The 16,971-nt window shown below is 37.8% G+C and overlaps 1 protein-coding gene across 1 annotated transcript in view; it reads left to right on the forward strand.

Annotated features, from left to right (window-relative positions):
* The first annotated feature begins 11,892 nt into the window (after positions 1-11,892).
* Positions 11,893-16,971, forward strand: part of CRYBG1 (crystallin beta-gamma domain containing 1) — a 120,259-nt gene continuing 115,180 nt past the window's right edge. Inside the window, exon 1 of the mRNA XM_032214799.1 lies at positions 11,893-12,325. Coding sequence (XP_032070690.1) covers positions 11,994-12,325 — 332 coding nt within the window. The 5' untranslated portion in view covers positions 11,893-11,993. The remainder of the gene's footprint in view (positions 12,326-16,971) is intronic.

The raw sequence follows: 16,971 nt of genomic DNA on the forward strand, positions 1-16,971 counted from the left end.
TTGGATTTCAGAAATTTCTGGAGAATCTATTACATTAATCCAAAAATCACTGTGTGAGTAACCTTGGCTATCACCTAAAAACACTTGTCTTCCTGTTTAGTACCAGGTCCCTATGTATTTTCCAGTTTATCATGAACCTAGGTTTATGAAGGAGGAAGAGCTGCTGATTGTTGCTGAAGCTAGGTAGCATAGCATAATTTATTAGAACAGTTTTGCAGTGCTGACAATTTTGCTCTGCCATGATATATTTCTTCATTACCACTGTGGCTTCCTACCGCACAAAAAGTACTGAAAATTAAGGCTAGACAGGGTGCATTTCACCCTTCATTAAATTTATGAGAAGACACTCAAGTGCTAGTTCTGAATAGTTTTAATATATATCTTATGAGCCTAAAATATCTAAATTTAAACCCGGTGGAATTTAAATTCCACTGGGTGGGGAAACTTGCAAGAGAGGCTGATAACCACATAAAACTCTTACTGTCTCTATTTTATGCCACTAAATCCAATGTAATTATATGAAAACAAGGATTCCAGACATCAAAGTATGGTTAGCTGATGAGACATATTAATTTGTTCTTTTAACATCTACCTTTTATATAATATTAAAATATCAAACAACTCTTGTTATTGAGGAATCTACTTAATATGTCAAGAGGTGATAATGTCTTTTGAAGACAGGGCAGTCTCAGACTATAATCTTGTACTGATTTACCTGATAGAATTGTACTGTCAGACTCTCTTCTGTTAGGCAACATTAAAGCAAACATCTTCTGTTTCTCAGGTAAATGAAAATAAAGGTGGAATTAGTTTTTAATTCAGTGACAACAAATTCATGATCCCTATAATCATTTCTGCAGTACTCTCAGTAAACCTTTAGATTCCACTGGTGAAATTTGACAATCAAAATTACCAATTCTCTGCAAAACTGTGTTTTGCTTTGTTTTTACTGTTTGCTAAAATAAGGGGTAAAATAAGTGTGTAATATCTCTGGAAGGTTTAGCAATCATTTCTGGTCCTCCAACCCACTAGAGTTAGTCCTTGATTTACAATGGCAATTGAGCCCAAAATATATGTTGCTAAGTGAGACATTAGCTAAGTGAGTTTTGCCCCGTTTGAAGACTTTTATTGCAACAGTTGTTAAGTGTATGGTTGCAATTGTTAAGTTAGTAACATGGTTAAGTAAATCTAGCTTTCCCATTGTCTTTGCTTGTCAGAAGGTTTCAAAAGTTGATCACATGACCCCGGGACACTGTCATAAATATAAACCAGATGCCAAGATCTGAATTTTGATAACATGACCAAGGGAATGCTGCAACAGTCATAATTGTGAAAAATGGTCATAAGTCTCCTTTTTGAGTACCACTGCAATCTTGAATGGTCACTAAGCAAACTGTTGTTAAGTCAAGGACTATCTGTCCTTGTGGCAAAAAAACAAAACACCAATATTTGTTCAGTGTCAATATCACTACATTATTGGACACACACCCCCCACACCCCTTCAAGTCTCAACAAATTTAAATATTTTTATATATAAGGAATATATAAGGAAAGTATAGTCTTTGGCCATAAAAATTGGGATGCTCCTAATGTCTTAACAATCTAAAGGCCAGCCTGCTGTATAAATTTGTATATGCACATGTACATATACCCAGGTTTTTATATTTTATGTATAATAAAAAAACAAGTTGAGGAAATATTTGCTATGAAGATAAATTAGATGCATTTTAAAATCAACATATTTGTAAATTATATCCAGAATGAGATAATTCAAGTAAATTCTGATACAAATAAATAATAACAAGCACATACATATTTAAATCATTCTGCAAACCCTTTGCTAACTCTGCCTGCATCTTACTTAAAGATTTCTGTAAAATCTTACTTTTCTACACTTAAGCAAGAAAAACCAAATGTACAAGTACAGATTAGGTGAAATTTGGCTCAATAGCAATAACTGTGAGAGCGATATGGAGTCCTAGTGGACAATCACTTAAATATGATCTTTGCTTTCCATAAGCATGCTTGCATAATTTCTTTTAATAATTAGTTGTTTTGGATATCCAAGGAATGCAAAGTAGCCTTCTCCAGCACCATAGCACAAAAGAATAAATCATCTTTCTCTTGTTCTAATTATGAGCTCACTGTTGCATCAGTTATATCCGAACAGGAACTACTATTGAGTCTACATTTTGGTTTTTTTAAAAAATAATAATTTATATAGCCATCCATCTCACACACGATTTTGGGTGGCTTACAAAAAAATAGATAAAAAACAAATAAAATGCATAACATAAAATAAGGGTTCCACCACAAAACCGCGGTAGACTAAAGCGCGTGTGACTAAAGCGCGGTGACAAAACCGCACCGTCAAAACCGCGCGACAACAGCGCGCTGACAGAAGCGCGCTGTAACATAACCCTAAAAATAACCCTAAACCTAACCCTAAACCTAACGCTAAACCTACCCTAAACCTACCCTAAACCTAACCCTAAACCTAACCCAAAACCTAACCCTAAACCTTACCTTAAGTTAAATCGCGCTTCTGTCGGCGCGCTGTTGTGGGCGCACTGTTGTGGGCGCGCTTTTGACATCGCGGTTTTAGCCCCGCGGTGTTGTCGGCACACTTTAGTCTACCGCGGTTATGTCGTGCCACGAAAATAAGAACACATTGAGACTATATATCATAAATTTTGATTGAAATGATTTGATCCGAGGTGGCGCAGTGGTTAGAGTGCAGTACTGCAGCCACTTCAGCTGACTGTTAGCTGCAGTTCGGCGGTTCAAATCTCACCGGCTCAAGGTTGACTCAGCCTTCCATTCTTCCAAGGTGGGTAAAATGAGGACCCAGACTGTAAACTGCTTAGAGAGGGCTGAAAGCCCTATGAAGCGGTATATAAGTCTAAATGCTATTGCTATTGCTGCTATCATTTATGAGTTTGTCTAAATCCCTCAGTGCCTTTTTCTTCATTGATTTTTTTTAACATACCTTCCATTTAGAAAATTATAACTCTCAACTACTTCTATCATCTTATTGATCATTTTAAATTCTAATTTTCCAGCTGACATAATGTCTGCTTTAAATGATGTTCATCAAGGAATGACTTGCCTCTTCCCCTTCTTGTTCTAGCATTGTAAAGGTAAAGGTTCCCCTTGCACATATGTGCTAGTTCTCAATTCTAGGGGGCAATGCTCATCTCCGTTTCAAAGCCGAAGAGCCAGCACTGTCCGGAGACATCTCTATGGTCATGTGGCCGACATGACTAAACACCAAAGGTCCATGGAACACTGTTACCTTCCCACCAAAGGTGGTTCCTATTTTTAAGTAGCTTTCAAACTGCTAAGTGACATTGAGAGATAGTATGTATGTGTATATGTGTGTGTGTATGCTATTGTTAAAGGTTGATCCCCACACTTGCCATAAATAATACCCCTGGATTGGGGAGTTACATAATATGGGTCAAAATAGTGATTTAAAACTACTGAACATTCTTATCCATAGAGTGGCTTTCCTGTAGCATACTTAAGAGGCTCAAGAAATCTTAACGAAAATTCTTTAGTAAGAGAAAAGGCACCATCAGGGTTGAATCAGTCACCTCCTCAGAGGTCCTTCAGTTCTTGGTGAACAGCAATTGACAAATCAAGTGTCCTTGTGGCCACAACTCCTTCACTATAACTCAGTTTTTCCCTTCCACATCCACCCTCTTGGCAAGCAAGAAAGGATGAAGGAGAAATCGTTAAATCCTTGCAAAATACAAACAAGGCAAATCAAAACAGTCAATTTCAAGACTGAAACAAAAACCAATTTCTTTAATGCAACCAAAATAAAAAAGTTTCAGCACAACACACAGTAAAAAAAATTAAAAATGCAATTCTAAATAAAACCAAGCTACCATGTATATCTGCAAATGAGCCAAGAATTTTGGCCAAATGCACCCCCAAAATTGGGTTTGGCTTACCTATGCATGAGCTTTTTTACAAGTACATATGGTAATACTTTTTAAAAGTACTTCTATAGCAATAGCACTTAGACTTATATACCGCTTTACAGTGCTTTACAGCCCTAAGTGGTTTACAGAGTCAGCATATTGCCTCTAACAATTTGGGTCCTCATTTTAACTACCTTGATGGAAGGCTGAGTCAATCTTCAGGAAGGCTGTTTTTACTACTTATATCCTACATATTTATGCCTGTGGATAAGCCCATCCATGGATAAGTCAACTCTCAAATTTTTAACTAAAATACCATGAAAAATATGTAATTGTAGATAAGCCAGTTTGAAAATGAAAATGTTTGAGAGTCAGCTTATCCATGGGCGATGCATTTTACATGGTATTTTGGTTAAAAATTCAAGGGTTGTTTCCTAAAGTCACTACTTTAGTACCAGACTCTGCCAACTCTCTTGCAAAATCAACCAAACTCTTCCTGCCCCAAATCTGATGGAACTTCTTTCTTTTCCTCTCTTGGTTGTCAGAAGTCAGGTGACACCATTTGGGCATATAAAGTTGGTTTGTTTTTGAAAGGCTGGTTGTACCTCTTATACCACTTAGGAAATGTTCAACATATTTGCACTTCACATACATAATATCCAAAGCCTTAAAAGTATAAGCTATAAAAATGGTTCAGACATAAATTGAATGTGCTTTGTTAAAAGATATTGATATTCAAAGTAAGAAAAGTAAGTAGTGTAATGGTATTTCTACTTACTTTGATGCTTGTTGCTGTTAAATGGTGTTGTACTAAACAGGCATTATATAATAAGTGTTCATGAAATGTTTAAAGACATGCTATTAGATGTATTTCATAGGTTTAAGTATAAGGGGCAACTGCATCTCCTCCCATTGCCTTTTTCATAAGTAAAAGGTTCAGAAAAGAAATGCTTGTACAAAACAGGAAGAGAATATTTTAGGGCACAGGAAAAACACTAGAAGGCTAATCATAGGTTCTGAACTGTCAAAAATAAGAGTAGCAAGAGAATGGAATAAGGGAGGGGTGGATTATACTAATATTAAGGAGTGCAAAAAGAGGGATGTGTGATTAAAGAGGTGTGTGCTTATCAGAAAGTATATGTTTTGTTATCATTTTCATTATTTCAAACAAACGTCATTGTATATTAGCACTATGTATAATCCTTCAGGCACAACCTTGTTTGTCTTAGCCTAGAATAACACTGTGGTGCACCTGGTCTTCTCCCCTTCTTAAACACATTCCCCATATAATAGCCTATATGATATACATAGGAATTGAAAGTTGCATTTTCTTTTCTCCTCTCTTGTGCCTTCACTTAATTTGCCTGTTGCATCTTATTCTTTTTAAATAATTTGCATAATTTTCCTTGCCTGGAAAGGAATATTGTGTTAAATAGCTATCCAGTAATTTCTTGCTTATCTCGTTTAAAATTGTATGTAACTATTTGGATTTTATGTTCTTCTTTAAAATATTCCTCTGTTTATTTTTTGAGGGTTGTAGCCCCTCCCCATTCCTCATCAATGTAAGCACAGCAGTGTATTCAAACTTCCTTCATAGAATATTGTCACTATTACTCATTTATCTGGACTGCTGTTTACTTAAAAATTAAAAAAAATTAATCCACAGTAGAAAAGAACTTAGTGTTACATAAATGAGATTTTAATAGAAATCTTTATGGCACCCAATCCATTATTTAAAAAGGTACTGATGTGGATATTTCATATCTATGTAGGATTGCCTCAGGATCTGCAAGTAATAAGTTGCAGCTTCATTGATAGAAAGTAAAATAAATAAAAATAGCAGAAAAGCTATGGAAAATTATGATTTTATTGATTATGAAATGTATGCTGTTTTTGTTTATTTTTTGCCATTATTTTGCCTCAAGTGACTTGTGTAATCATACTTTCAAGTGCACTCTATATGCTATATCTGTGCAACATTCATATAATCAAATGAGTAATATAAGTTCACAGAATTCATCTGGTGAATATTCTATTGTCATAATTTGTTACCATTCATTGGAAAGTTTTATTGAGCAATTATATCAGTTTCTAGATTCACAATTATTTTAAAAGGTTCACCATACTCTTCATAATATGAAGTAATGGTGAATTTATAATACATAATTAAGAATGTATTTAAATTTCTGCCACAGTTCTGGATTTTGCAATATTTGTCTAATTATATCTTTTCCATCATCATTATTATTCTTTCATTTGTTTATAGAAATTTTCAATAATGCCAACAGACAAACAACCAGTTTTCCAGACATCCAAATTAGCTGAGATAATTTTTCATCAACATAGTTTTTATTTAGTGACACCGCCAATATAACTGAATTAAAATATTTGATTAATTATCAGGGTGTTTTATCTTTCATCATTTTGGAAAGAGTTACTGGTATTTATCTTTTGGAATTATGCAATATGGGATATAAACATTACATTCTGTGGCACCTCTGGAAGAAAACAGTCTTCCTTAAGTTGAACTTGCATTTTGGTAACTTTCCTAGATACGTCGATACTTTTCTAGGCGATAGTATGGAAGTGATTTTTTCACTGCTTTCTTTAGGAGTATTTAACTTGCTCTCAGTTCTGGGATAATTATATTTTATTCTATCGTGTGAGAGGCAGAAAATGGAACTACTACTCTCTAAAGATCTAGTATGGAAGATATACCCTGTGAATCTGAAGCCATTTGGATTGCAATCTGTCTTCTCCCTCAGGCTTCTTGAACAATTAATGTGGGGAGTATGTGACAATGAAAAGGGCTCTGTATGTATCCTTAAGTGAAGTTTTGTGCTATATTGTAATCAATAGTGCTAAGAAGTTAGTATAAAAATGTGTGCTGTGTGTCAGAGTGACACACAGGACTGATATCTCATGCCAAGTGTGTGTATTCCCCACATAAACTCTTAAGCACTGAACAAACAAGTATCTCCAGCAATCTCAAGTTGTTGTCAAGTGGGGGGATCTAGTATCGTGTGCCGCAATAAGTAAGACTAATTGGCTGTGAAAAGTAACACTGAGATGTGTGAACCCAAGCACTGCAGTTTGTAAAATCAGTTTACTGTATATACTCGAGTATAAGCCTAGTTTTTCAGCCCACTTTTTGGGCTGAAAAAAGCCGCCTCGGCTTATACTCGAGTCAGTGAAAAATTTGCCCAAAATGGAGGAGAAAAAGGGGCGGGGCCATGCCGCTGGGTGACACTCGTGAATGGCCCAGTGCCCCTGTGAGTTTCCCCTCCCTCTGTGTCAGTTTGCCGCGCAGCGCGCACCGCACCATCCCCCCTCCTCACGTTCTAATGTAATGCAGGGCTGTCTTACGATTCCCCTTCCTCCCCCTCCTGCCGCTCTGCAACGATGTCCCACCTCCTCCTTGTTATGGCAAGCAGCCACATAGCGATGTCCCACCTCCTCTGGTACAGTGATCCAATGATAGGAATCACTGTGCCGTGTGTCATAGGAGGCGGGACATCGCTCCCGCGGCTGCACGGGACATCATCATCACAGCGGGACATCAGCATCATGAGGTGAGTGAAGTATTTCATTGAATACACCGCTAGTTTACTGTTTTTCTTTGAAATAAATATTCAAAAACATTATTGGTATCTATTTTTATTTTTGAAATTTACCGGTAGCTGCTGCATTTCCCACCCTAGGCTTATACTCGAGTCAATAACTTTTCCAGTTTTTTGTGGTAAAATTAGGTGCCGGCTTATATTCGGGTCGGCCTATACTCGAGTATATACGGTATGCTTTCTTTCTCTGAGCCAAAATAGCCTAACATGGTGAATAACTAGTAGATGTTTTTTTTAAAAAAATGAAAATAATTTATAACTTCTAAACCTCGCAACTCTAAACATAAAGTTGCCTAATAATGCACCATTAAACAGATATCAAGATTGCAAACATATAATGCATTAGCATGCATTTCAGGTTAGCAGAAATACAGATGTATTGAAAGAAACAATATAGATTGAAAACTAAGGAAAACAAAAAGATAAACATATTTCTTGAAGGCAGATTTAACATTCTTTAAAACAGTAGTCAAGTTTATGCTGAGCCATCTTTTAACAATGGTATATTAAATGATTCATAATTGATTGGGCTGATGTGTAATACTAATCAATAAACTATGCCAATCACAATGGCTAAGTCTGTAGAACATGCAAAGTCAAAACAAATCCCAATATAGTGCAATGTCTAAACCCAGTGACTGATTTAGCATCATGTCTGACTCAGTCACCCTATGTCAAATGATTAATTTTATTATTTTTACAATAATGTGCCACCTGATTCAGAGGGCTCCAACTCTTGCTGTCTTGAAGGGTAACCCCATATACTGTGAATTGCAATAGTCCGAACAAACACACGAATAACTGTTTTCATTGCTGTATCTAAGAAAGGAAATAAGTTGCAGATTAGCCAGAATTGGCCACAGTCACTATAGCAGGAACCATGAATCTGCGGAACTCCCAAATCACATACCAGCTCTTTGAAAGATAACAGCATTCTGCCAGAAACAACATCCTCAGAATTAGATGTTTACTGTAAAACAATTACATCCTGCTGGGATCTACTCTAAGTTCCTTTCCATACTGTTCCTCACAACCACCAGTCACTGGATCAGAATGCCCACTGCCCCCTCTTTGTTGGCCTGGGATGATCATATAGGTTTGGCTAAAATCAATTCACTAATGATACTTAACTTGAAACTGACCGATAACTTCTCCTACTGGTTAAGCAAAGTATAGTAAAGGGCAGATTCTGGGACTCTCAGAATGTCCAAGGACTTAAATTCTCCTTCCCTGAACTCTTGATTAGAAGTGTCCGTTCAGGAACAAGCTTAATCAGAGTGTGTTATCTCTCTTCCCCTTGCAAGCATCAACTGTTGCAGTATGGAATAGCTGCATGCAAAAAACAAACATTGATACCATGTAGAATGAATGAAATGTTTATTGAGGTGAAATGGTGGCAATAACAACTATTTTACCCTACTTGCTCTATAAAATAAGGATCATTCCAGGTTTTGTTTCATCTGAAACGTAAACAGCCAAACCATTTGGGGTTTTGTTTCAAATGAATCCTTAGAAATTATGTTGGATCCAATTGTTCTAATTATTCCCAAACTCTTGAAAATTGAATTCCTCCAGAAGGCCAGACAAAAGTGACATAACTCAGTGTGGTTGTTTTTATAAATTGATTATAGAATTTTACATAATTCCTACCATAGAAACTACATAAACTTTTATGTTGCTTATAATTACTAAAAACCACCAGCAGTTTTGCAGTATAAATACACAATAATCCAAATTATTTTAACTAATAAACAATCTAAATTGTAAGCACTTATAAATAGAATGAATAATTAATTCAAAATAATTACAAATAAATTACCCAATTCAATAATCCAATCCCGAATGTTTGAATGTGATACTTTGCCTTGAGCTTGAAATAAAACTTGTTTCCCATTTTGTGTATTTTTAATCACTTATAAATACAACGCTATATTAAAAAACATAAATTGAATTTTGTATTATAACATTGTATCAGTTAAGAGTTCACTAAGAAATAATGTTTGGTTTTAAGTTTTGATGAATGAGTTTAATTGAATTATTTCTTAATGACTTTCACACATGGTTTCCTAAACCACAATTGGTTAGGTTAACATAATTTATCAATTATGAAGCTGTATAAACATTTTGGCATAATGCAATGTGTGATTCCATTCAAAAACAAACCTAAAATTATTTTTTCCCTGTTAAAAAATGCCCATTTTGCTTAAATCTGTGTAAGGAAGCACACCGAAGAAACAATATAGAAACTGAATCGCCTGAGTCATTTGAAACCACATTAAAGAAAGTGTCCTTACATATGTTAAAGAGGACAGCCTGGGAATGAAATATTTGCAGACATAAGATTCACTCCATTATTACTGTGGGTCCATTTTTTAGATTTCCCATAAATGTGATTGGAGCTGTCAGTGATATTTGACCAAGGTAGTTAAGCAAGTTCTTTATTATTATTGAATTATCAGTACTTGTTCAATTTTTTAAAAGAACAGCTTATCCTTATTGATGTTTGGGTACAGTTTATTCTAGAATGATAATGGACTAGCAGCAGGCAGGGTGATTTTGTGGTTAAAATGTGAACAGGGTAAGCTGTTAATAATTGGATGACAACCCAACCACATAGTTCTTAAATGATAATACTGGACAATTTGTAGGCATGTCAAAATATTCCACAGATGGAGATCTAGCTTTTGAGACTGAACAGAAACACACATCTGGTGTTTTGGTTAATAAATGGTACAAATTGAGTTGTTTTGTTCCAAATACAGTAAACAGGCTTGTTTTATTTTGGGAAGTAATGTTGAGATGGGGATAAATCTCCTTACCCCCCAAAACCCAGGATATTGCCAGCTTAAGGGACCAAGTCCATGTTAGGAATTGTTCAATAGGAGAGTACAGTTCATCTGATCCACTGATGTCTTACTTTTCCCATACGAATTTGTTTGAAACCCAGAGTCATTAAAATAAAAATGGCTGGCCTGAAATATGTATCTTTAACCTATGTTCCAATGTGGTAATAGTCTATCTATTCATCTGGAAGCAAATTCCATCCAGCTGAATAGAACTTTTGAAGTCATGCATAAATATTTTCTCAGGGAAGTGGAAGTAAGCTAGAAAAAGTGTAATGGAAATAATAGATGACAGGAAAACAAGCAAAACCACAGGTTTGCCTGACAGCAGCAAACATGCCCACTCCCTTTTACTCTATTATTTGTATATGATCTTTTTTTACGGTAAGTTGGCTTGGATGTCAAAGGAAATTAAATATTAGATGTGTGTTTCTGGAACCTGCATGGAATGAGAATATAGGCAGTTAGGCCAAGCCTTGATGCTTTTTTCAGTTCATATTCCACCAAATTAATTTTAAGCACTGCAGTACTCCCAATCATTGATTATAATGAAGATCCTCTGTTGTCCACAAAGACAGAAGACATCCTTATGTGTTATTTTTCATCAAACAATATAATTTTAAATTTTTGCATTTTGGGGGCCAAAAGAGGAACTTTTTTCTATCATAAATCGAAGGGTGATGAGAATAATTCCTAGAGTATCAGGTTTATTATCTGGGAAAGAAAAGTTACTATTTAAAAAATGTGCCTACAATTCACGAATAGGCTAGTTACAGTACATCCCATTCCACTGCGCTCTTTGCTTTGCTTTTACTCTTTTCCTATGTATATATTTTTCCGATATGCAAAGTTTAGAATCAGGTTTAGAGCGCAAGCTACTACACGCCTGTATTCTCACAAATAAATCTAAATTCAGTGACGAGAAGAGGATTGCCACATTAATGGAGAAGGGGTGGGCGTTTTACAGCGAAGAAAACAGCCTATCGCGGACTACCTTAAATTTGTAAATGTATCTTGTTCATACCGTTTTCTGGAAACCTGCAGCCCTTCCTTCCGCGGGGGACCCAAACTGTTGCAAATTTAGTTTCCATCCGAAAGAAACAACAGTACTTATTGCTGCCTTACAATCAGCACCCTCAGATCAAGACTAGCCTTTCCCTTCCTGGGTAACGCGCGAAAGGGAGTTGCAGCGGCAGCCTCAAGATAACGAACGGGCAGCCCCTTAAACAGGGAACGAGGGAGGTTCCCGACACCCGAGAATAGTAGTTGCAGTCGCGGGAAAGAGATGAAACTCGCTAATAGGCGCGAAGAAACGCGGAGAGAGGAACCCGCGGAGACAGGCGAATTCATGGCTGTCGCTGGAAAGTTTGCACACGCACAGCTAAGGAGGTGGGAAGGGCGCGGTCCGAGCCGCGGTTAGGAGCAGCTTCTGCTACCTTTAGGAGGCGCTTTGTTTCTCCCCTCCTCCTCCTCCTCTCCAACCGTCTCCCGACGGACCGCGCAAACCGAGCGCTTCTCCTCCCCGGCTATCCTTCAGCCGCTTGCCAAAGGCGGTTTGCAACCACCACGCCGGGAGTCACCCTCAGCTCCGCTTGTTCAGCATGGAGAAAGGGGGTTTCAAGAGGCTCGGGCGGCTCTTCCACCACAGGAGCGAGTCCGAGGACTCAGAACCGGACCTGGGCAAGGATACGCCGCTTTCCTCTCCTTGTCCGTCGCCGCGCTTAGAAGGGCGGCGGGAACATCGCGCCAGCTGCTCCTCCACCACCACCACCGTTTCCGGAGAGCGCAAGAAGCGGTCGGCTTTCGGACACTGGCGCTTGAAGAAGAAACAGCAGCAGCAGCAGCAGAGTAAGGAGGAAGAGGCAGCGGTGGACAACTCTTCCCTCTTTGCGCCTTCCTTCGACTCCTCGGAGCCCACGACTCCCACTAACAGGTAATCCCGGCCTGGTTGCTGTCATCTCCAGGCGCGCCATCCACCTGCGTCTTGCAAGGCGCCTCTCTTGCTCATGCCCCCCCCGCCCCTTCCCACTTCTAGTACAACCACTTGTAGATGCTGCCCACCCCACTTTCTCTCCCCGGAGGAACAAAAGGGTCTTCCCCCCCCCCCAGCAGTACCCCCCCCCCCACTTTCCCCCTTGCTCCTTATTTTGCTTCAGGTGGTTTTGGGTGACCCAAACTCTTCTCCGATGGGCTGTTCGTTCCTGCGAGAAAAAAACGCGCGCGTCCCCGTCTCTCCTGTCGACGGACGCTGCTCTCGGACTAATGGAGAAGGGTCCTCCTCCGCCACCGCCTGGTGGGCTTTGCTGAAATGTACCCTTTCTCCCAAAGTGTGAAGCAAAAGCAAGCGCCGCCTTTGCATGATCCTTTTCCCGGAGCTCTGAGTCTTAAAGGCACAGCACTGCTTGTTTTCATCTTCCATCTGTGACCTGTTGTTTATTGTGGTCTTACCAAACCGTTGGGACTTGGGAGTGAACATTAAGTCTTGGCACCGGCCTCCCTGACAGTTGCAATGTCTCCCCTCAGTCTTTTCCCCTTCCCCAAAATCCTAGGATCTATTTTTTTTTTAAATCACCTAATGAAATTGAATCCTGGAAGAATGAGGACAGACAGAAGAGTTACTTTTGACAACACATAATTAAACTCTGGAATTTGCCATCACAAGATGTGTGGCCGCCTGCCTGGCTACTTCAAAAAAGAGTTGGAGTCAGGGGGATCAATGGCTGTTAGCCTTGATGGGTGAAGAGCTGCCTCTGAAGTAGGCAGCTCTAATGATAGTGGGCTTTTTTCTTCTTCTGACAGGCCATTTGGAAATAGACTGGTGGACTAGATGGGCTGGGGGGGCACAGCTTATGTTACTATTTGGTTTGGTTTGCTGACCCATCATCCTTCACACATCTACATATGTTGCCGACCAAATAGAGAAGCTCTGTGATGTTGGTGTCTATTTTAAAGAAAATTCTTCAGTATTAATACATGTGTCACCAGTAGATGGAATTGATTTAGCAGTCAGAATGAACTTTGAAATTGCTGTTCTTCCAAAGCATCGCAGATACAATGACAGTGGCAGGTAGAGTATCAAGATCTGAATTCCTGACATAATAATTATACTGAAGTATGTGTCATTTTACATCCTGTATGTCTCTGAAATGCACTGGTAGGGATTTTCCTGCAGTTCTGATGCAAGAAGGCATCCAAGTGTTCAGCTTAGACATGTGTTCACATTTTTTTACATTTTTCATTTTCTCAATTTTATTGGGCATTGTTATGTTAAAATATGATAAAGTACCATATATTCCTTGTAGGTTTTTCCCATCTGTCTTGGGCCCCGAAAATCCACTTTTTACAATGAAAAGAGATAGACACCTATATGAGTAGTCCTCACTTACTGACTGCAATTGGGATTGGCAAGTCTTTTACTAAGTGACAGAGTCATTACATGAGACATCATTGACCATGCTGGATTCAAATATTGGTTCCACTTTTAGTTAAGCGAACAAGTGGTTAAGCGTGACTTCAAGTTGACTATGGTTTGCAAACTTCCTGTCAGCATTCTCCCTAACTTTACTTGTTGAATCTGGGTGTGTGAAGATCATAAAAGGCGATCTCATGACTTTGTTACACTGTGACCACTGCAAATGTGCCCCAGTTCGCAAAGTGACTGAGTCAGGATTATGTAACTGGAGACACAGAGAGCAGAAAGTTCAAGGACCAGTTGTTAACCTACTTTTTCAACGTTGTCACCCCTTTGAATTGTCTCTGAACAAGGCAGTTGATAAGACTATCTGTATATTCTTTTAAGAGTGAAGTCTTGAGATAAGCAGTGTTGTTTTTAAAAAGTGAATTGTGGTTACTGTCGTCCACATTTCTAATCTTTGCTGTAAGAACCATTTTATGGTATACTTTTGCTTTTAATACAACTTTTGCCTATTTTGAACACATTTTAAGTGAGAAGTTAAAGTGGAGTTCCATAATAAAGTATCATAAAGTTTACAATACATTTTAAAAAGCTTTTCTGATTGTGTTTTTATAGCAATGAGAACATATTTTTAAAATGTTTATAATTGTTTCATTATCACTATAGTAGTGATCACATACGTTGACACTATAATACTTTGGAATGACTTGTTGAATGAAAAAATGCAGAAAAATATTTCATTGCTAATTAAAATATTAATTAAAAACAAAATGGAGTCATAAAATATGTATTATAATAGCTGAGCTTTTAATGGCCTTGTGCACTGAGCATTATGGGATGTGCAAACAAAAATAGTGTAGTACTTTTGATCTTGTTTAATTCCTTGTTCATTCTAAGACCATCAAGTGAAAAAAAATATGCAAGTGTTGGTGATGGATACCTATTTGAAAATAACCTAAAAGTAGTTATATATATGTAATGTAGCCTTGTGTTGAAAATTTCTTCTGCATTTTTTTTCACCCATACCTTTCATTATTTAATAAAAAGCTGACTTTTTTCTATTGACAAAAAAAGCTTGGGAAAATCCTCATGGGAGGGTTGAGTTGAAAAGATATGTATGAGTCTCTAGTCTTGCATTCAGACACAATAGCTTGTAACATCTCCAGCTTATTATCAGTTTAAATCCCAAGGGAAAACCTACTGAGGATCTATTCTATGTGATAGACTTCCATCACTTATAAAAACAAATCAAATTCAAAACAACACCAAAATAAATTAGCTTCTTAGCATCTTAAGAATGAGATTGGGGGAGGGGGGGAGAGAAAAGAGAACTCTTATAGAAAAGACACTTATAGGCAGGGGTGGGCTGCTGAGGGTTCGGGAGAACCTCTAGATAAGATTCTGTGAAACTTCAGAATCTTATCTAGAAGCTGTTCGGAGAAACCCCAAATTCCACTCCTAGCTGGTCCTATCCACCCCGCCCCATCCCCTCCCAGGAATCACCACACGGCCCATTTTGGATGCAGATAAGTGCAGGGCATGTGCGGAAGCTTTGGGAGGGCGAAAAACAGGCCTACCAGAAGTTTGGGAAGACCGGAAACAGGCCCATTTCATTTAGAGCCTCCAGAGAACTTCCAGAGCTTGGAGAGGCTGTTTTTGCCTTCCCGGAGGTTCGAAGAAAGCCTCCAGAGCCCAGGGAGGGCAAAAACGCTCCCCCCCCACTGTGGTGTTGGCCCACTAGGCCATGCCCACCATGGCCACCACCACAACCATCCCGGCAACAAGTCAGAGAACCCATTGCTAAAATTTTTGAAGCCCACCCCTCCTTACAGGAAACTAGTGTACAGATTTTTAGCCTTGCATCTACTTTAATATTTGTATGGGTGCAATGTTACATCCTCAGCATATAAATCGGAGTGAGTTGTAAACCAAATACTGGTAGGCCTCAAGTTACAACCATTTGTTTAATGATCATTTAAAGTTACAATGGCATTGAAAAAAGTGACTTATAACCAATGTTTACACTTATAACCATTGCAGCACTCCATGTCATGTGATCAAAATTCAGATGTTTGGCAACTGGCAAGTATTTATGATGGCTAGCCGGGGTCATGCGATCACCTTTTGTGGCCTTCTGACAAGCAAAATCAATGGAAAAGCCAGATTCACTTAATAACTGTGTTACTGACTTAACAACTGCAGTGATTCACTTACTAACTGTGGCAAGAATGGTTGTAAAATGGGGTAAAACTCACTTAATAATTGTCATGCTTGGCAATGGAAATTTAGAGCTTAATTGTGGTAATAAATTGAGGATTACTTATAAACACTAATACGGTATTGTGGTCCTTGCTTATAGTAAGAAATCACTTGAGGTTTACCTAAGTTTGTTTCTGGAAAGACTCATTTTGAGAACTACAAGGTCTGACTTACGGCGAACCTACCTCTTGCGTTCAAATATGGAAATACGATCCATGATTTTGTTTAGTAGTTTTTAAAGTCACATAAGTTAGTAATCATATCTGTAAATTTTGGGAAATAGTTTCAGGTAGCTTAATTACGCAGTACACTATTTGAAGTATTTCCTTTTGTCATGGTTGAATCAGCTGGTGATTAATACCTTTGCATGCTTTTTACAGCCGAGATTATAACATCCTAATTGCTAGAGTATAATTAATATGGCAATAGATACCTGATATTTCCTGAACTAATTCTGTAAAGTTAACACCCCAAATCTAACTAAAGTTAAAAGTAAAAATTAGCATGATGAAAAACTTACTTTTAAAGAACTAGATGACTTTTAATGTGTATTGGTCACCTTTTAATTTCAATTGGTGACCACAACATGTTTAACAATGGAACAGATTGTCACTAGAGGTCATAGATTTTCATGCATTGATAATGTTTAAACAGAGGCTAGATGATCATTTCTCAGAGATATTTTAGAGGTGTACTCCCACAGTGTGCAGGGAAATAAAATAGGTAATTCCAACAATATTTTCTATAATTCTATATAGTTAATAAATTAAATATATTCTGTTAAAATCATGTACCATATATATAGTTGAATAGCATTTTTTAACATTTCTCATAATTCTTTCTCAAAAATATTGTCAAGATTGTTAAACAATTTGACAAAATAATTAGTTCAAAAATATTTTCAA

The sequence above is a fragment of the Thamnophis elegans genome, chromosome 4, assembly GCF_009769535.1.
Source record: "Thamnophis elegans isolate rThaEle1 chromosome 4, rThaEle1.pri, whole genome shotgun sequence".
Classification (NCBI taxonomy): domain Eukaryota; kingdom Metazoa; phylum Chordata; class Lepidosauria; order Squamata; family Colubridae; genus Thamnophis; species Thamnophis elegans.